This window comes from Pelobates fuscus, chromosome 3 (genome assembly GCF_036172605.1).
Source record: "Pelobates fuscus isolate aPelFus1 chromosome 3, aPelFus1.pri, whole genome shotgun sequence".
NCBI classification, from domain to species: domain Eukaryota; kingdom Metazoa; phylum Chordata; class Amphibia; order Anura; family Pelobatidae; genus Pelobates; species Pelobates fuscus.
This window is the reverse complement of record NC_086319.1, coordinates 126497141-126519050: the sequence shown is the minus strand read 5'-3', so window position 1 is coordinate 126519050 and position 21910 is coordinate 126497141. Positions and strand designations below refer to the sequence as shown.

Below are 21910 nucleotides of genomic sequence, written 5' to 3'. Positions count from 1 at the left end.
CAGGGCTGGTCGGCATTCTGTCCATCAGGCCCTCGCATGGGACACCCATGGTAGTCGAGACGGGTACGTGGGGTCTAACGTAAGACACCAAGAGTTGGCCAGAAGATGAGACCCGGAGTAGGGACGTGACCTCTAAGTACTGACATAAAGTAGACACCACACAAAGTAGCGGGTCGGTAGGGAAAAAGGGATTGAAGACCGATGAGGAGTCGGATTTCGTACGACGCGATACTTGGAAGGTAACACCCTCTGGGGAGACCGAAAAGGCATCAATGTCGAATGCCCGTATGTCTGATACCCGGCGGAACGAGACTAAGCAAAGTAGGAGCGTCAGTTTGGCTGATAGCTGTCGGAGGGAGAGTCTGTGGTTATCTGGCCAGTTTCAAACTGTAGGACAATTTCAACATCCCATAAATGGGAATATTTAGGTCTCAGAGGTCTCTGTAACCGGATGCCCCTTAGGAGTCGGCATACCAGTGGGTCTTTCCCGACGGGTATCCCCAGAACCGGTACGTGTCCGCCGAAATCGCGGAGCGCACGACGTTGAGGGACCGGTAGGACCGGCCCGTGGAAAAAAGATGGGAAAGAAAATTCCGGATGGCTGTTATAGGTGCAGTAAAGGGATCGAGGTTCCGTTCACTGCACCAAGAGGACCAGGAGTTCCACGCTGACAGGTAACATCGTCTGGTTCCTGGTGCCCACGAATCCCATATGAGGTCTCTAGTCGTTTGCGATAAATCTTTGGTCTGCCAGGCACCCCTGAAAGAGTCCAAGCCACTAAAGTGAGGCGGTCTTCCAGGATGAGAGGTTGAGGGTTCCCTCTCGGGTCTGTGAGGAGCGTTGGGTAAGACGGTATGAGGAGAGGATCCATGTAAGATGATGCTAGGAGGTCCGGGAACCATGGTTGGCCCTGCCATAGGGGAGTGATGAGGAGCAGAGACCCGCGTTGAGTCTTCAGGTACTGAATCGTCCTCACTACCATGGCGAACGGGGGAAAAGCGTCCGCGGCCGTGGGCGGCAATGGTTGGAGAAACGCATCTACTGCCTTGCTCTCTGGGTCTGGGAGCCAGCTGAGGTACTCGGTTGTCTGCTTGTTGTTGCGTGATGCGAAAAGATCCAGGTGGAGGGAACCTCTCCTGACCGAGAGGCGATGGAAGATCGGTGGGTCCAGTCTCCAGTTGCTGCTGTCCCGCCAGTGGCGCGAGAACCAATCTGCTGAAGATTTCCTTCGTAATCTCTGAGAGGAGTCTGGACTGCTCTCCTCCCAAGCGGTTGAAGTAGCAAACCGCTGAGATGTTGTCCATCCGGAGGAGAATGCAGCAGTCTGTTCTGTTCCTCGCTAGGCTGCGGATTGCGAACGATCCCGCCAGGAGTTCTAGGCAGTTTATGTGAAGGTTGATTTCATGAGACGTCCAGGTGCCTCCTGTCGACCTGCCTTCGCCCGTGGCGCCCCAGTCCCAGAGGCTGGCGTCCGATTCCAGGACTATGTCAGGTGTGTTCCCGCAGATGTTCAAAGCTTCCATGCTGTCCAACCACCATCCGAGTTCTTCCTTGACTTCCTTTGTTACTGGAATGGTTTGATCGTAGGAAGGGTTCTGGCGAAGGAAGGAGGCCTTCAGGCGTTGCATCGGCCTGCAGTGGAGCGGACCCGGGAAGATTGCCTGAATAGATGCGGACAGCAAGCCCACTATCCGAGCCAGGTTGCGGAGTGGAATGGTACGGCAGCAGATGACTCTGCGCAGTTCCTGATAGCTGCGATCTTTGATGTCGGTAGTCGTAGTGTGCTGGTCTTGGAGTCTCGAAGCCCAAGAATTGTCCCGTCTGGGCTGGAGAGATTGCCGACTTCTGGTAATTCACCACGAAGCCTAGGGATGTCAGAAATTGTGTGGTATATCGTGTGTGTTGTGTCAGTCTGGACCTGTCGAGGAAAACAGTAGCAGGTCATCCGGGGCTGAGCTGAGGCTGAAGGGGAGGCATGTGAACTGCCAGGGTCGGCCTCGCCATTTGAATCTGAGAAATTGGTGGAAGGAGAGGTGGATGGGTACTGACAAATAAGCGTCCTTGAGGTCCAATCTCGTGAACCAGTCTCCGTCTTGGAGGAGGTCTCTCAGAAGGTGAATGCCTTCCATCTTGAAATGCCTGTACACTACGTAAGTGTTGAGCCTCCTCAGGTTTATGACAGGACGGAAGTCTCCGGATTTCTTTTCTACCAGGATTATGTTGCTGAAGAAACCCCTTTGGTCGTGAGCGGGTTCGATCGCTCCTTTCGACTTGAGCTCTCGTAGCTCGTTGTCGATTAGGCAGTGGTCCTCTCTGGAGCACTGTATGGGGTGCGGAGGGACGGTCTGGTATGGGTTTCTACGAAGTCGATGACGTAGCCTCGAACCATCTGGAGGATCCATGCATCCGCGGAGATGGTTGTCCAGTTCTGAAAAGACAGAGAGATACGACCTGCAGTATATGGGGTAAGTGGATCTTGAGACACAAGATCGCTTACCTGTGGGGAAGCGTGCTCTGCCACGGTTGCGAGGTCCTCTGCCTCGGTCAGCTCCTCTGGTGTAGGAGAAGGGTTGCCTGAAGCCCACTTTTGGGTAGAAGGGTTGAGGTCTATGTGAGCGGGGGCCAGAGGGCCAAAATCGGCTGGCTGCTCGGCCCCTGTGACGGCCAGCCCGTCCAAAAACACCCTGACTGGGGTAGCTCCTGAAGACTCGTTTCATGGAAGTCTGAGCCTTATTGAGGGACGTAAAGATATTAACGTGTTTGTTTAGTTCTTTCAGGAAAGCTTCCCCGAACAATTTGCCCTGTGCCAGTGGTCCCAACTCCTTGGTGCCCAATTCCACCAGCTTCCCGTCAATGCGGAGCAATGCTGCCTTACGCCTCTCAGAGGAGAGGGCTATGTTGGTGTTGCCAATGAAACAAAAACACCTTTGTGCCCATTCTCTAATGTCATGCGCCCACTCTTTTACCATGATGGCATCAAACTGGTCAGCCCTTGTAAATGCGTCGTCCGCCAAATACATAATGCGGGAAAGTGGGCCGATGGAGTCCAGCAGTTTGTCCTGGACTCCGCAGAATCCTTTCTCCACACCTCTCTGGGGATCACGACCACCCTGAGACTTGAAGGTGGTCATGACTTGGTCGAACTCCGGAGTTTGAGTTACGTGGTCTGCAGGGGTTTGGGATGCTTCCATAATGTCTTGGAGTGGGAACGGTATTGATCAAATATATATTTGGCACAGGGTGTAGGTTGGGCTAGGGGTCAGGCAGTTGTGTAAGGAACAACGTAATTGATGGTACCAGCGGTACCTGTAGAACCCCAGCAGGTTATAAGTATATGGAAAAAACTAAAGTATGAACACCCCAGCAGGGTGTGTGTAAATTAAATGGCACCAAATCCACCTGATGGCAGCAGAAATGAAAGGGCTTCACCCAGTTTATGTATTACTAGGTGGCACAAAATCCACCTGATCTGTTTTTACAGTGGTTAGCACTGAATAGGGCCAGCAGCCTCTATAGCAGATTAGTGTGTATGGACTAACCTGCTGACCCCTGCCAGGCTGGTGAGCTTGCACACAATAGTATGTGTGGGCCGAAATGAAGACCGGGTCATCCTCTGGAGGGTAGGTCTGTCCGTTTATCAGACCGGGAGGTTTGCGATCGGGTGCCGGCACTGTGGGGATCGCGTGTCACCTAAGATGGCGGCCGTGAATCTCGCAATGTGCGAGATCCAAAATGGTTGCCGGGGAGACGGGAAAGGGGTTTCCCAGCGTGCCGGCGAGATTGAGTGCGGTCAGGAGGCCGCGAGGAGAGCAGAGGGAGGAGGGTGAAGGTTACCCTCAGAGTATGTTGCTGGGAACCAGCAATACAAATGGAGAAAAGTGCCAGGAAAAAAGAAAAGTCCCTGAGGGCAGTGGAAGGAAGTAGGGGGGGAATCCTAGAGGGGAGAGAAAAAAACGGAAAATATAAAGGGGGAACAGGCAAGGACCCCAAAGGATAGATAGGAAAACAGCCCAGCACTAAAAGTCTATAGAAAAACACAATAAAAGCATATAAAAGATTACACACAATTACAGTAAGGGAAGAGCCTGAAACTCTGACCTGTCTGCTGATGGAGCAGTAAAGAAAGAGGGGGAGCAGCCTCATCACTGTGAACACTATACCTCCTATTGCATTTTGATTGGTTAATGTTTTCACTTTTCTTGCAAAGTTTAATGCAAAGTTTAATGCAAAATAGGAATCCTCCTGTCATGTGGTAAAATTACCTTTACAGGGTTAAGTGTCCTGGGACACTGCACCGAGACCCATTCGATAAGCTGAAGTGGCCTGGGTGCCTATAGTGTCCCTTTGATGATGTGTGCATGTATATGTAATTGATTTATGTTATTTGTATATCTCCAACTAAGGAAGCCACAAGAATATAGCAAAACACATTTTGGTGAATATTGTTTACTTTTTAACTTTGTTTTTAACTATTTTATTAACATTAATAATTGTATTTTGAATATTCTTACCTGTCAAGCAGTACAACTGTATCTCGCTTTAAGCCTTTTTGCGGTTGTGACTGATGATCAAACAACCTTTTATGTGATATATATGGTAGAGCCTCCTGGTTGGATCAAGATAATGTGAGGTGGTAATTATTAGACATGTGCAATTTGTTTAGTTCCGAATGCAAATTCGGCCGAATTTCAGAAATTTTCACATTTGGATGCTTCCGAATGTCCAAAGTGACGAATTGGCAAATTTCCGAAGTGCCGAATTACGGAATGCCAAACCAAACCGAAGTGCCAAAGTGCTTCGGATTTCTGAAAAGTGGCAAAACAGGAGCGTGTTGGGGTAGGGTTAGTGATTGGAGTAGGGTTAGTGTAGGGGTAGGGTAACCATAACCCTACCTCTAACCCTATCCCTACTCCTAAACTAACCCTACCCTAACCCTACCTCAACCCCTAACCCTACCTCTAACTCTACCCCTAACCCAACCCATACCCTACCCCTAATCTAACCCTACCACTAACCCTAATCCTACCCTAACCCTAACCCTAAACTTTCCTGAAGACCTGATGTCCCGAAGTGCAGAAGTTCCAAAGTGCCGAACCTAACTGATGTCCCGAATTTCAGAATGCCGAACAGAATATTTTTCCCATGCACATCCCTAGTAATTATTACTTTACAGTCAAGCTTTATTTCCAACAGTCTGCACAATCACATCATATATTTTTCCATGGACTTAGAATATCTGTTTAGTTAGAAGACAACTCCTGCAACATATATTGTAGTGACTCTGGGTGGCCACAATGTGCAAGCACACACACATACAAACAGAGACCAATACATAGAGACACACATACAAACAAACACACACACATACATACACACAGACATGTAGACACATACATACATACATACATACAAACAGAGACACATACATACATACATACATACATACAGACACACAGACGCATACACTCAGACACACATGCATACACAGAAACACATACACACAGACATACACACATACACAAATACACATATACAGAGACATACATATAGACACACATACACTAACATACACACACACACACACATGGAAAATGTTTAAGTCACCCTCCTGTTTCCTACCTTTTAGATGCAGGAGGGTGACTTCCCTGGGGTCCAGTGGTGGCTCAGCATGATGGGAGTCAGAGTTCCCACTTCTCTCTTCCTCCTGCGCGGCTCCCAGTCATTGCTGGGAGGAAGTGACAGGGGCAGTCATATCCTACTGTGCTCTGACCTCATCACAGGGGGCCCGGTCGCGCTGTTAAAGTGCCACAGCGCTGACCAGGCCCCCTGCTGATCAGCCCCTTAATGTGCAGCCCTGGCGGATCTACTGTGTGACCAGGGCCACAACACATGGCAGCGGGCACCCTGGAGTCACATGGGTCTGCAGGGCGGCCTAGCCTGTAAGGTAGCCTTGGAAGACACAGGGAAGAAGATGAAGGTAAATATGAAGGAAAATAAATCGTATTTACCTGTTTTGTCTGCCTTCTGAATGAAACCACTGTCTCATTCAAAGGTTTTGCCTTTGCGTTAGACAGTTGTCTCAAAAGTATGCATGCCCCTTTAATTAAAAAAAAACAAAACATAATGGTCTTCATTGTTTTACAGGGGAAACATTTTCTGTTGTCACCGAGTAAACCAATTATTCATGGATTAATATACACCTTCAACTTTTCTCAATTCATGAGCTGAAAACTTTGGATTAAGCAAATAGAATTACACCATATCTTTGCAGTTATTCCTGGTAAGGCTACATATGTTAAAACTGTTTAACTTAATTAAACTGGCATAGTTTATCCAAGTTATTTTGCATTTAACACGTTACCTTATGGAACCTTTTCACAAAGCATAGCACACACTTGTAAAAACACACACTTGTTTATTAAAGGAGCACTATAGGCACGCAGACCACTTCATCTCAATGGAGTGGTCTGGGTGTCATGCCCATCATTTTAAGCCTGTTATGCAGGAAAGGCAATGTTCACATAGCAGGCTTTAAACGCCTCTGTTTCAGGTGTGATCCCTAGATGTTTTAAAACTACTAGTTCCTGTGACAAACTCCCCTTTTTACAGGAGTTTGCCACGAGCTCCTGGAGGAGTCTGCTTGCCAGCCTCCTGCCCAAAGACTATGGACCCTGTGATAAATAATGTTAAAGTCTCTGTTCGTGCAATTGGGATTATATGGTTAGTTTACCGAACAACCGCACAAACCACCCTGGAGCTTGTTATCACCTACTAACAACTTGGAATGTTTCTCACTGCAGTGTTCTAATTGTTCGTCTGGGTGGACGCAGTTCCTATAGACAACCACGAGGAGGCGGCCATCTTGTTCACATGAACGCAGGCAGCGGTGTTTCGGCATGAATCTCATGGAACTGAAATCGGATACAGAAACTCCTGAACACCGCTGGACTTCCATCATCGCCTGCATTTGGTTCTATTCAATTTAGAAGGGCACTGTTCAGTGTGATCATTTGTCTAGATGAAAGGAACAAGCTCCAGGGTAAGACTATTGACTCTGTTCGGTAGTTTGTTCGTTTTCAAACTACCGAACTAGACCAACCACAGGCTCTGATTCCCTGGAACTGTTTTGGGCATGGTACCATACCTGCGGTCCATCAAATAAATGACTTCCATAGAAATTCTGATCTGGGTGATTTTTTTGTGGGAATATCATGTGGTTTGGGGTACTTTTGGGACTTTTTAGAAATGTATGTTTTTTCTGTGCTTGGAGATAATTGGATCAGTAACTGTACTAATTCTAATCCAATTATGTCCCAAGCAAAGTGGTGGGATTGTGTGTCATGTGTTGGGAGTGTTATTATTGGTTTGTAAGTTTGTGTCCCTGTCCCCAACAAGGTCCGTGTGGGCGTACCCCTTGCATGGGGATTGTCATATCAGGCCAAGTGTGGCACCATTAAAATCTATTCCAGCTTATACTCCAACACGGGTCTTCCTCTTATTGGAGGGAAATAAGATTTACTCCAGCTTGCAGAAGATTCAACGGGGAAAGTTCTTGTAAGGACTAACGCTCCCAGGACTGAGTGTCATCCAGTGCCTGGGGGTGTCTAGAGCTAATTCTCCATTCGCTCCAGGAGGGAGCGGTTCCAGAACCCCAGTCAAGCCACGGCGACTGCGGGCAAGAGTGCTGAGGTTTGTCCCCTGTTCCAGCTAGGAAGCAATCCTTGGCTGAGGTACCCAGCCTGGTTACAGGAAACTCCACTACATTTCCATTATGCATTGTCATTCTAAAGACATTCTAAAGGCATGCAAAGCATCATGCGAGTTACAGTTATGTGTGCCTATAGTGTTTATTTAACAATCTGGGTCTATTTGTTGGGTAAGGGATTTCAGGCAAAACATTTTTCCTGCATCTCACTACAATTGCTCAATGAAGGGGTGGAAAATGATTAAAGTGAAGCAAACCGAGGACTTATGGCTCACTATCCTATAAACATCTAACAACTAACACAATGAAATAAACAATTTGGAGCAATAGCACTAGGACCTTCTGATGATGGAATGGACCTGCATGTGTTATTTATTTTATGAGAGTGGAAGGCAGATATACTTATTATATACTTATGTTTTACAGTTCACATTTTGTGATTTGGTAAATCATAGTTAGCTTATAAGAGTTTAAGCATTGTAAAATATATTCTTATAAAAAGAAATTAGTATATTCTTATAAAAAGAAATTGTATTTTCCAGAAAGAAAGATGAGTAATCAATGGACGAGATATTTTTACAGTTGCATATTGTTGGGGTTCCCAGTGAATTACAGTTCTTAACTCCTTGACCTCCTGACCAGTTGTGTATTTTGGGTATGTGCTGCCCTAGGCATGACAGAACTTGTGCAACCCCTAATTTAAATGTTTCCCGCCCTTTCCTGCCAAGGCTACATCTCTTTCTGGTAAAGACTAACACACACTTTGACTGACAGACTCACACTCTCAGATACACTGACATACACACACTCACTGATTTGACACAATCTGATAAACACACACAATCACTGACTCACTTACAGTAACACACACAGTTACTGACAGACACACATACACTGACATACACACCCAATGATGCACACACACACACACTTACTCACTGACAGACGCACACACACCCACTCACAGACACACACACACTGACAGACATACACAATCATTTAGACAACACACAAACTCACTCACAGACACACACTTACAGAACCACACATTCACTAAGACACACAGGCTCCCTCACAGACACACACACATTCACTGACAGACACACTCACTCCCTCACAGACACACACTCACTCAGACATACAAACTTCCTCACAGACACACACTGACAGACAAACAGACAGACACACACTCACAGACACACACTGACAGATATACAAACACAGACTCACTGACAGGCAAACAGACACACACTGACAGCCAGACAAACACACTGACAGCCACACACATACATACACACATGTTTCCCACCACAAACACTCACAGATTAGTATTTTTATTTTTTTTATTGAAATCCACCCAGCTTCCCTACCTTTGGGAGAGCTAGGTGGATTTTTAACCTGGGGTCCAGTGGGGCTTCTGGCCGGGCTGTTTTGGCAGGAAGGCAGGCTTGCAGGCAGACAGGCGGCTAGTTGATCTCCAAGCGGGAGGTAGGGGAGGGCTGATATGTGAGCTCTCCTTGCTTAGCTCCCTCGCACACCACAGAGTGACGTCATATTTCGGCTCCTGGCATCCCTGCGGGTTACGCGAGGAAGCTGAGCAAGGAGAGCTCACATATCACCGCTCCCTGGCCGCCCTCCTGGAGCTCAACTAGCCGCCTGCCCCAGAGGGTCCAAAGGTGGGCAGCCGGCCAGCTCTTGGGCCCACTTAAAGTGCAGCTAACAAGGCATTTGCCTGGGCATTTGGGGGCAGCGTTTTTTGACGCCCCCTGTAAAGTGCAGCCCAAGGCAAATGCATTTTTGCTAGTCTCTATACCTTTTATGGCTGTCACCCTGTGCATAGAGTTTTCTCTTATCTGAGGGAGGGGATTTTCCCCTCCAGGCACAAAGAACAATTCCCTTAAAACCTGGGCATAGGACAGAATAGGCAGAGGACAATCATCTACAGCAGCCCATGAAGCCACACTACACAGAGTGAGAGGCCAGAGGAGGAAACTCTATGCACTCCCCTCCTACCTGTCACCTGGACATTGTGCCCCTTGAGTTGGTGCACAATAAGGCAGCTGCCTGTGCCTGCTTATGGTCGCCCCAAACCTCACTGTACAGTTAAAATCAAGGATAAGGAAAGGACAGTATGCTAAAATCCGTTATCCATATGGTATTTTAACATAAGGTACATAAGGTATAATGTAAATATTTCACATAGCACTAAATCTGTATGAATATGGAATAACGAATAATGTGGGGATAATTCCCATTAGTAATCTTTTCCTCTTGGAATGTAGAACTGAATACATATTTCTGGAAACACTACAGTATTTTTAGAACATTGCATTCTTTATAACAGTACAAATGAAATACAAAGGAATTCATCATGTTCTATCCTTGTGTTGTGTTAAAAAAAACAAGAGATAAATGTATTCTTTATATCTTGTGTTTCTTCAAGACACAAGTAACTAATTTGGATGTACAATGATGCATTCCCAGAAAATGCTTATTGGCAGAACATTTCCTAAAAAAAATATTCAATATGGGATTTGTTAGAGAAGTAGGAGTTGAAATGCAATAAACACAATTGAAGAACTATATAATAAGAAAATGAAAAAAAAAACTCTGAAAGCAGCTTTATTTGTATTTGTATTTTGCTAAAATGTAGGTGCTCCCCGTGTGACTGCCACAGCATGGTTAAAATATTTGACACCTGTTATGTCTAAATCATTATGTCTATCTCTATAATTAATCTTTTTTATTTTAAGACAGTATAATCTAAAACTTAGTAAGGTAGAGGTATTGAGAATCCCATGCTAGAGATCTAGATATACTTCAGTTTACTTCACTATGTCCTCTTTATTGTAATCAGATATTATGTTGCAAGAGTTGGACTACAGCCCAAGAATGATCTGGATTATTCTCATGTTTATTTGTAGTTATATCATGAACAGCTTTGTATTGCATATAGTTTTATACCCACTGTGGACTTTACGTCTCTTACAATGTTACTGAGCTTGGTCCATATTGGACTTTAACCATTTGTATAGCTGTACACTTGTTCAGTGAATGAATTCTTAACTTTTCCAGTATGACTAAAATTGTAATGCCATTAATTATTAACCCCTTGAGCATAAGGTAATGTTTTGCTTTGTGCACATAGAAAATAAGGCATTTTGTTGATTTGTTTCTGTCCTCGGTTTTATCTCCTCCTGTCCTCTTCTCCTTTCCATCTCATACTTTATGCTTTGTTATCTGATGGTATGTTGACCATGACTTTTCTTTCAGAATTTAATTTTATCTTCTTTTATGCAAGGTCATATGAGGTCACAACTTTAACAAATCTATATATATATGAAAATCTAGAAAACATTATTTTTGCATAAAATTATTCAAATAATAAAATATAAAAATATATTGCACTAAAACATTAGCGGGTGGATTATGCATTGCTTTACATGCAGGATTAATTCATGCAGGTTTCCAGAGTTCAGTGTGTGTTTGTCCATGGGATTTAGTCACTTAACCAGAATTGACAATGTAATTGTAGATTCTAGGTCAGGAGAGGTGAGCTGGAGTTTTTGTTTTCACTTTCTTAAAATGGCCAACTTGACACGGCGCCTTATTTAGTAGATAAAGCCTCATTTTATTTTCCTTATCAACCAAATAAGGCAATACGGCAAACCATTTTTTACTGGGACAGTTTAAGGGACATCTTTTTTTGTGTGTGTGTGTTTTTAGAATTGATATTGGTAATGAAGTGTAACTTTCCCATTGGTGACATTGAGGGGTGGCCTGACTATGTGTACTTCATGGATCCTAAGTTTTACTCAAACCTTTTAAAAATGGTTTAACACGGAATAGAGGGATGATGCCCAGGGACTACTAACACTCTGATCACTATGATGGGATGTAGTGGCTATAAAGCTTAGAATGTCCATTTAAAATGCAAAAGTAATCTCAGAATATTTTGTTGTATTGTCATCAATAAAGTATCAAATTGCAAAGTTGGTTAAAAATGTCAAGACCTTTCCATAATATTTTTTTTTTCAGAAAGATATTTAAAGCAAATTATTCCAAGGGTTTATTTTGTTAAAATTAAAGAAGTTTATATTTGCTTTCTCTTTCTCTTTGTTTTTTTTTTAATTTTAACTTTGCTAATGCATCGGGATTGTCGAAATCTGTTGGATATAGGATACAGCATAGTCACAACTACTTTCTAAATTAATGTACCACTGCAAATATGCTTTAAGAAAACTAAATAAATCTGGCAATCATAAACTAGAACTGGTGGAAGTCAGCAGTGCAAAACAGATGAGCAGAATCCTGCTACTGGCAGACAAATCTGTTTGCTTTATTTCAGTCCAAAGGTACTAATAATGTACAAAACAAATACGTTTCAGCGGCCATGTAGTTGATTTTCATCTTATCTACTGCCGTCAAGATTTGTTGATTTGTGTAAGCTACTTCAAGTATGGGAAACTTCCAAATGGACGATTTTGTAGCTGGTTGTCTTGGAGGTAGGTGACTTTGTTAGTGTTATCTCTGTTAAAATTTGCAGATAGATACAAATAACTGTTCTAGGAATTCTCATGCAGTTTGCCCTTTTTATCAAATTTTTCTGCAGGGGCTTCTAGTGTCATTGTGGGACATCCACTGGATACAGTTAAGGTATATATTCTTTCATGCTTACAAACATTAGTAGTTTCATACATCTGGTTTGCTTTTGTATACTTTTCATTTATTTAAGCAAGATTTCTGGCCGACTAGGACAAGGCAAGATTTATTTATATATTATCATGTTTACTTTGCTATTCTCTGTAAATTCATTATTATCATTGGGTTCCTCTGTGATATTTACAGGAGCACTGTAATTTATCAAACATATGGTTGACAGAGTCAGCTTCAGGTAGTTACATATGTAGAGTAATGTTACTCAAGGCATATCAGAGATTTGATTAACAGCCAGGGTTGTATTGACATTACAACCACCTGTAGACACTGAATTTGTATCCCCCTCCTCCTTCACACAATTTTCTAACCAAAAAGAGTACAACCTGTTTTTTTATGTATGATAAAAAATGTATGCACATAAACACAGAGTAGATGTCATCAAGAGTTTTATGCATAAGTATGTGTGTATGTCTGTGTGTCGATATATTGGCCAGTTATAGTAATTTCAGAGACTGGTTTGAGTACTTTTACTGACTTAGAATTGGTAAACCCATCCTCAAATTCCCATAGATTGTAAGCTTATTAAGCAGAGCATTCATATATCTCCTTTCTATAATTGTTATGCGCTGATGAATATGTTGTCGCTCTACAAATGCTAATAATAATAATTTGTTTCTTTTGTATGTATTTGTGTGTGCAGCAGTGTATGCAACTGTGTGGGTTTTGGTAGCAGGATGTGTAGTAGTATGTGTGTAGCTGTGTGTATTTGGGTTACAGTGTACAATAGGTGGTGTGGGTTTGGGTAGCAGTGTGGGTGTGGATATCAGTATTTGTAGGACTGTTTGTAATAGTGTGTGAGTGTGTGAGCAGTGTAGTAGTATGTGTGTGTACATGCCATGCTGTATACGAAGAGGCAATACTGACCCAAGATCTTTCCCCCTTTTCTACTCTATTTGTTGGAGATCACCATGTTAAGTCTGAGGAGTTAGTAGGCATCTGCAACATGCTGATATCAGGCATGTGCTTGCAGGCAGGTGTCTACCCTGCGTAAAGGGAAATCCCATATGTAACGGAGCTCCCCGTACTCCTACCGAGTACCCTCCGTTGATGGCCGCTTCCTAGCATGCGACGAGGACCATAAGCACCGCACCGGACACCACAACCACCGCAGACTCCGCAACCGCTGTAGCTTGACTGGAGTCTCGCTGTCTTCCTTCCACCCTGGATCAGCTTCTGTCCTCCAGGACCATGTGGGAAAGACCTCTTCCTTCCATCCTGTATGAACCTCCAGCATCCAGGACTGTGTGGGGAAGACCTCTCCTCCAAGGAGAGCGTATCAGGAACAAGCTCTTAACCTGCCTGGCGGTATTCCCGAGCGTGACTCGGGGTTAATTTTCGCTGCCAGAAGCGGTAACCCCGAGTCACGCTCGGGGTAGATAAGATTTACTTACCTCCGCCGCGATCCGCTTCGGGAGGACTGCCTCACAGCCCAGGCAGCCCTCCCACGGCAAATCAGGCCCCCGGGGGCCATGTGATCGCTCTCAAAGAGCGATCACATGGCCCTCTATAGCTGGCTGTGGATCTGCCAGCAGGGGGACTGTTTGAAATATCAGACAGTCCCCCTGCTGGTGGGAAGTATAAAAAAAATAAAAAAAAGACAAGTGTAAAAACAAATTAAATATATTTTTATATATATATATATATATATATATAATATGTATATATATTATATATATAATAGATGTACATATATATATATTATATATAAATACGTATAATTAAAATAATAAATTAATAAAATAATAAAATAAATAAATAAAATATTGAAACAAAATTTAATATAAATTATATATGCATATGTAATTTCATTCTAACTGTATTTTGTTATTAATATATATATATATCGGTAACAAAATACACTTAGAATTACATTCTATATATATCTATATATATATATATATATAAAATACAAATAAGCGCAAATATATATATATAGATAAATACATATAATTACATAAAAGATTACATTAGTATACACGTAGAATTTAAATACCTATAAATGCATATATATTAAAATTCTACATGTATATTTAAATAATCTTTTAACGTAATTTGATTGACATGCCTGACATGGGGGCGGAACTGGGCGGGTAATTCAAATGCAAAAAAATGGTACCGCTTTTGGTACAAAATTCCTGACATAATCATACCGCCAGGGAGGTTAAAAGAGCTAAGTGATTGAAGCTCAGAGCATGCAGAGCATAGCAATCCCCAGTGTGATTATAACAGCTCCCTCCAATAACGAGACAAGGCTACGTTTTGAGGGATCATGAAGAACTCTGGTTTAATTACACACACTCTGCTTTTATGCAATTCTCCCCTGCAAGGGAGATGCCCACATACAATTATACATTACCCAATCACACAATGGTTACATCCCAGAGATTCCCTCCCCTTAGCCTGAGAGGTAACCCAATTATACGTACAATTTAAACATACTTTTTACCCAACTTTCATAACTCTAAAACCATACATCCAATATTAATAACAGTTACATATTATTAATCAGCACATTCCAAATACAAACATACACAAAAATCATTTGAATCCGTTCAGCCGTTCGGGAGATAGGTATAAGTCCTTTATGACCGACCGCAAGCACATTTTCATGCCCAAAACAGTTCCATGGATTTGGGCTGTGCGGTCGGTCTATTTTGCACCGAGAAAAAGTCCCATTTGAACAAGCGTTCGAATCTTCGAACGGGACTTAGTCTCCAGCTGCGGTGTCGAAGAAGGTACGGGTCAGCGGTGTTCGTGCAATTGGGTAGCCGCAAACAGTTCCATAGATTTGGCTGCACACACCGCTGACCGCGTTCAAATAAGTTAAAATGGCCACCGCCACGTGTTCATTTGTCGAATGGCGACCACTTCGACGACTTCGTCTGCATTCGAAGTGCCAGTTTAAAAGTTGTAACCCTGCTCCAAAGCATTTAAAGGGCCAGGAACAGCATTCAAAAATCCATCATGCCCAAATGTAATTCTTACAGGGCAATACATTCCAGGGCCATAGTCGCAGGGCAGGAGGCTAGCAATAAGTCCTCTCCAATGCCCAGTGGCAAATGGCAGTTTGTCACATATCTCCCCTTTGGGGGGAAGACTAACCAGGCACCTGACCCTCTGTCGGTCAGTGCCTACGTTGTCGATCCACCAACCCACAATAAACCAGTGCCAGAGCAGCCCCCCCACAACAACAAAGTGCAAGAGCAGCCCACCCACAACAAACAGTTAATGCACCTGGGTATTTTGCTGTGGTGATGGGGCAACATGCTGTGGGGACTTGAGGGGCAGAAGCCAGCGGTGCACTGCCCTGATGCCATTGCTTCTGCTGGGGTGAAGGAAGTGCAGGCCAGTCCTTTAACAAGGGGGTCGGTAGGGCAGAGGCCAGCGGCACTCTGCCCAGCTGCCAGCTCTTCTGCTGGGATAGCCTACAGGACATCAGGCTCTGGACAAAGGTAGGGCAGAGGCCGCCTGCACTCTGCCCAGCTCTTCTGCTGGGATAGCCTGCAGGACATCAGGCTCTGCAGAAGGGACAAAGGTAGGGCAGAGGCTGACTGCACTCTGCCCAGCTGCCAGCTCTTCTGATGGGGTGCTGGGAACATAGTCTGGCTCAGTAGCAAGGGGAACATGGGAGTCAGTGGGGGTTAACATCTCCTCTGTTAACCCTGGGGCCAAGTTAGGAGTTATCTGGGGAGGGGAATTTGTACTTACCCCCTCCTCCTGTTGTCCCTGTGAGGGTTGTTGGGGATCTGGACAGGCTGTCCAGCATCCCTGTAGGTCAGGCACAGAGACCACGGTCCCATCTGCGCCGTCTGGGAGATTGGTATCTCCCCTTGGTAGGGTAAGCTGCCGCTGGGGAGATAGGGTGCTGTGCTCCTCTCCCTGAAGCACAGGCTGCCGCTGGAGAGGGAGACCGCCTGTCTCCACTCCCGTAACATTGTCCTGCTGCTGGAGAGAGAGACCAACTGTCTCTGCTCCCTGTAGGAGACACTGCTGTTGGGGGGGAAGGATGACACTGTCGGCCCCCTGGACTTCACACTGCCGCTGGGGTGGAAGGATGACACCTTCGGCTCCCTGGACTTCACACTGCCGCTGGAGACTGGGTGTCCATGTCCATACCATTGCCGCACTGTTCTCAGCACTCAGCTGTCGCATTACTTGGGAGACCACCTCGTTTGAAAGGTCTGGGCCATAGCAGACCAACCGCCTCTTTACCTCCTCAATGTAAGCATCGTCTTCATAGTGACGTATCATGTGGGGGTGCTCTTCGCAGGGCTCTATCCATGCCTGCTCCATGCTGCCGTAGGTAGGGACACTGCGCAGTGGCTAGCGTTGCCCTCAATTTATAACTCCAAACGTTACCAGTGTCTCTGAGCTGCTTCTCCTCGCACTAGGACGCCATCCCACTGCTGCCACCAATGTAACGGACGCCTTCCGTTGACGGATGCTTCTAGCGCTTCCTGAGGGCCACAAGCACTGCAGATGACACCACAACCACCGCAGACTCCACAACCGCCGTAGCTTAACTGGAGCCATGCCTTCTTCCTTCCACCCTGTATGAATCTCCAGCATTCAGGACCGTGTGGAAAAGACCTCTCCTCCAAGGAGAGCGTAACAGGATCAAGCTCTCAAAAGAGCTAAGTGATTAAAGCTCAAGGAAATATGCAGCGCATAGCAATCCCCAGTGTGACTATAGCTGTACCCTCCAATCACGAGACAAGACTACGTGTTGAGGGTCAAGAAGAACTGTCTAAAACTTTATTTTACTTGGGACTAGCCCATATGGTCATGACATTAACATTGCTGTGAAAACGCAATAAAATTACAAACAGTCAAATCATAGCAGGCAACATACAGTGACCTATTATAACACAATGGCATATTTTTAAAGGGGTGGGGGAGACAATTGTAGCGGAGAGCTGATTTCTCGCAGCTATTCTCCACTTTAGATCCAAGGAAGGCTCAGGAACAAGTCATTAGTAAATCCACAGCAGAGTTTCCAGCAGGTAAAAAGGTACAGCGAAATCCCCACAGCACTCCCAATAACTGGACGACACACAGTTTCAGGAGTAGAACTGACAATCGTTTATTCCAAGGTTTCTTATAAAGCCTGCTCCCATGCAAGGGAGGGAACTACAGTAATTAGGACAGTAACCAATACCATTCTTGTTACCTCCCACACATCTCCTCCCCTCAGAGTGAGTCATAATCCCCTTAAGTTGTACAGTAATTTACCCCAAACTTGGATGTACCCCTAAACCATCACATATCCTTAATATCAGGGTACCGCTAGGTAGCCCTGATCTGGGTGAATATAATATCCAAAATTCACCCAGATCGGACCAGGGGTTCGGTAGTTACAGGCAGGTGAAGTTTGACCGACCGCACACGAGTTGGTATCCGAAAAGGGTTCCATGAGAATGGGCCCTGCGGTCGGTCTCCGTTCGGCAGTTAAAACAGACATTTATAATTGCCATCCACATTTACATTCACCTGGATAGTGATTCCCTCATTCGGTACTTTATTACTACCGAATGGGGATTCGTTATGTTTCTCCGTTCGGCAGTTACGGAGCTCTGGAGGTCTCAGCGGTGTTTGGTTGTTTGAGTGTCCGATTTGAGTTCCAGGCACTCGACGACCAAACACCGCTGGGATTTTCATGCGTAAGATGGCCGCCGCCACGTGTACGCATGCCGAATGGCGGCCACCCAGATACAATGTTAATGAGCCGGTTAACTTGCGGTTGGAAAGAATGTGAACTTTAATAGCTGGCACCCTTCTCTCTGGGGTGGTCCCTCCGTTCGGTAGTTTCCATAAGTATATAGTACGGATGGAAACTACCGAATACCATACAATTCACATAATACACAAACGAATAGCAATTTCAACATAGGGAAAACATATACGAACACAGTCACACCGGCATTTTGCAGGACAGGCTCACTGCATTCCGCTACACTGCTCCCCCTTGCCCACAAGCCGGCATACACAGTCTGATCCCACACGGATCGGCTTGGGGATGACCGGGGGGCTCACGGATCATTTTTCCAGATCAGTTTGTCGCGACAACCCGTCGGCGTTTCCATTTTGCTTACCCGGGCGGTATTGAATGTTAAAGTCAAAAGGCTGCAGCGCCAAACTCCAGCGCAGCAGCCTGGCATTGTCCCCAGCCACCCGGTTCAGCCAGACTAACGGGTTGTGATCCGTGAGCAGCGTAAAAGCCTGTCCATACAAATAGGGTTGCAATTTCTTCAAGGCCCACACCACAGCCAGGCATTCCTTCTCGATGGCGGCGTAGCTTACTTCCCGGGGTAAAAGTTTGCGACTGATGTAAGCCACTGGATGTTCTCCGCCATCGGCCCCGACTTGGCTTAATACTGCCCCCAATCCAAACATAGAAGCGTCTGTGTGAACAAGAAAACGTTTAGTTGGATTGGGAGCGGCCAAGACAGGGGCATTAACAAGTGCATCTTTCAAGTGTTGGAATGCCTGCTCACACTCCGGGGTCCAGGTTACTTGGCGGGGAAGGTTTTTACGGGTCAGGTCCGTGAGGGGTTTGGCCAGGGCACTATAATTGGGGACAAATTTCCGGTAATACCCTGCTGTCCCTAGGAAGGCTAACACCTGGGTTTTAGTTGTCGGGGTAGGCCACTGTGATACTGCCTCTACTTTGGCGGGTTCCGGCTTCTGCTTACCACAGCCCACTCTGTGGCCCAGGTACTGTACCTCGGCCATCCCAATACTACATTTAGCTGGTTTTAGGGTCAAACCAGCCTCCCTGATCCTGTCTAGAACCGCTCCTATATGGGCCAAGTGTTCCTGCCAGGTATCGCTAAATATGGCAATATCATCGAGATATGCGCAGGTATAGTCTTGGAACCCATCTAGGAGGCGGTCCACCATCCGCTGGAAGGTAGCCGGCGCGTTCTTCATCCCAAACGGCATGACCTTAAATTGGTACAGGCCGAATGGGGTGACAAAGGCGGACTTAGGGATGGCTTCCGGGGCCAAGGGAATCTGCCAATACCCTTTGCACAGATCAATCGTGGTAAGGTATTGTCCCCTGGCCATCCGGTCTAGTAACTCATCGATCCTAGGCATCGGGTATGCGTCGGATACGGTCTTCTCATTCAGTCTCCTGTAGTCCACGCAAAAACGGGTCGTGCCGTCCCGCTTTGGTACGAGGACCACTGGAGATGCCCAGGGACTATCTGAGGGCTCAATCACTCCTAACTGTATCATCTCCTCAATCTCTTTGCGCATATTCTCCCGGACCGCTTCAGGGATGCGGTATGGGGTCTGGCGCATGGGAAGTTGACCGGGGGTGTCTACTCGGTGGGTAGCCAGAGGGGTGTATCCAGGTACATTAGAAAAGGTCTCCTGCTTTTCCTGCAGTAGTTGTTGTACCTCGATACGCTCCTGTGGGCTCAACCGATCCCCCAATACGACTGCTCCTAGATCTCCAGCCAGCTGTCCATCTTCTAACAGATCGGGGAGAGGTAGGCTGTCGCTCTCTTCAGAGGTGGGGGCGCAGATAGCTGTCACCTCCTCTGAACGTTCCTGGTAAGGTTTCAGCATGTTCACATGGATCATGCGTCGCCCCCCATTCCCTGCGCAGTGGCCAATTATATACGTGGTGTCACATCGTTGTTCTACCACTTTATAAGGGCCTTGCCAGGCGGCCTGTAGCTTATCGTGTCGGACAGGTTTTAAAATTAAAACTTTCTGTCCGACCTGAAAGCTGCGGTCCCTGGCGCCCCTATCGTACCAGGTGCGCTGACGCGTCTGAGCTGCCTGTAGGTTTTCCTTTACCGTCTTGGTGAGTGCTTCCAGGCGATCTCGGAGGGCCAACACATATGGTACAATAGGGGTACCGTCCACGCTACGATCTCCCTCCCAGTGCTCTCTAATCAAGTCTAGGGGTCCCCTTACCCTCCTCCCAAATAGCAGTTCAAAGGGGGAAAATCCTGTAGATTCCTGCGGCACCTCCCTGTATGCAAACAGTAAGTGTGGCAGGAATTTTTCCAAGTCTCGGTGAGTCTCGGCGAAAGTTCGGAGCATCTGTTTTAAGGTGCCATTGAACCGTTCGCAGAGCCCATTAGTCTGGGGGTGGTACGGAGCACTAATTATAGGCTTAATTTTACAGAACTTCCAGAGTTGTTGGGTAACCTCTGCCGTGAACTGAGTGCCCTGATCCAAGATGATCTCCCTGGGTAACCCCATCCGGGAGAAAATCTGCATCAGCGCCTCAGCCACCGTCTCGGCATGTATATTCGTTAAAGCTACCGCCTCGGGGTAGCGAGTGGCATAGTCCACTACGGTCAGGATGTACCGTTTGCCCGAGGGGCTAGGTTTCCGGAAGGGGCCTACAATATCTACGGCAACCCTATGAAAGGGTTCCTCAATTATGGGTAGGGGGTGCAGCCTCGCCTTACGCTTATCCCCCCTCTTTCCCACCCTCTGGCACGTGTCGCAGGTATTACAGTACCTGCGTACCTCCTGGCTAATCCCTGGCCAGAAGAAACTTTGGGTCAATCGATATCTGGTACGGCTGACTCCCAAATGTCCGGATAGCGGAATATCGTGCGCTATCCGGAGTAATTCGGTTCGGTACCTCTGAGGTACCACCAGCTGTCTTGTAGCAATGGGGTCTGACCCATCTATCTGTTTACTTGTTTCCCGGTACAATAACTGTCTGTCCCATACAAATCTTTCCCCCTCTGCCCCCGGTTGGATAGAGGTGACCTTGTCTCGGTATACCTGTAAGGTAGGGTCAATGGTTACCTCGGCTACAAACTCATCAGGAGGGGCCCAAGGGATACAGTCTAGGGAAGGGGAGGGATCTCTTACCTGGACCTCCGGCAGTGCGTTGTTTTGTTGGGTGCGGGCCTGTTGCCTGGTGACTGCTGGGTGTGCTTCTTAAGTAGTTTGTGGTTCAAATGCGGAGGTGAGTTTGCCCAGATCATTCCCCAGGACCACCTCAGCAGGTAATTGCGGCATTAATCCCACTTCCACATTCCCGAACCCCGCACCCCAATGCAAATGTACCCTGGCTGTGTCTAGCCGATACACGGCTCCCCCTGCAACCCTGACAGCCACAGTCTTATTCAGTTTGGCTTTGTCCGAAACCAAATGGCTTTGCACCAGGGTGATAGTGGCTCCCGAGTCTCTGAGCCCCTGCATAGGCTTCCCTTCCAGATATACGGTCTGCCTATGGTGCTGGCGGTTATCCGCCTGTGCCTGTAAGGGGTTGGCCTCATGTAGCACTTCCCACTGTTCCACAGTCGTGACTGGAACGGCAGAGCTGTAGGGAAGTGGTACCTCGTCCTGGTAATGATGCGCTGCTGCTCTTGGTGGTGGTGGTGGAGGTCCTGGTCGGATCCAGGTGTTGCGTTCCCTGGACTGCGGACAATCTCGCTGGTAATGTCCCCACTTCTGGCATCGGTGGAATTGCACAGAAGCAGGTGTGCGGTATCTCTGCTGCGCTGC

The 21910-nt window shown here is 46.3% G+C and overlaps 1 protein-coding gene across 6 annotated transcripts in view; it reads left to right on the top strand.

Moving 5' to 3' along the window:
• Positions 1-10896: 10896 nt before the first annotated feature.
• Positions 10897-21910, top strand: part of SLC25A48 (solute carrier family 25 member 48) — a 91989-nt gene continuing 80975 nt past the window's right edge. For 2 of the 6 annotated variants that reach the window (XM_063447456.1, XM_063447454.1), the window contains exons 1-2: positions 10903-10955; positions 12318-12361. In XM_063447456.1, coding sequence (XP_063303526.1) covers positions 10934-10955; positions 12318-12361 — 66 coding nt within the window. In that variant the 5' untranslated portion in view covers positions 10903-10933. Of the gene's footprint in view, positions 10956-12079; positions 12211-12317; positions 12362-21910 lie in introns of those variants that run through there. The other 4 variants (XM_063447455.1, XM_063447453.1, XM_063447457.1 and 1 more) reach the window with 3 other exon arrangements.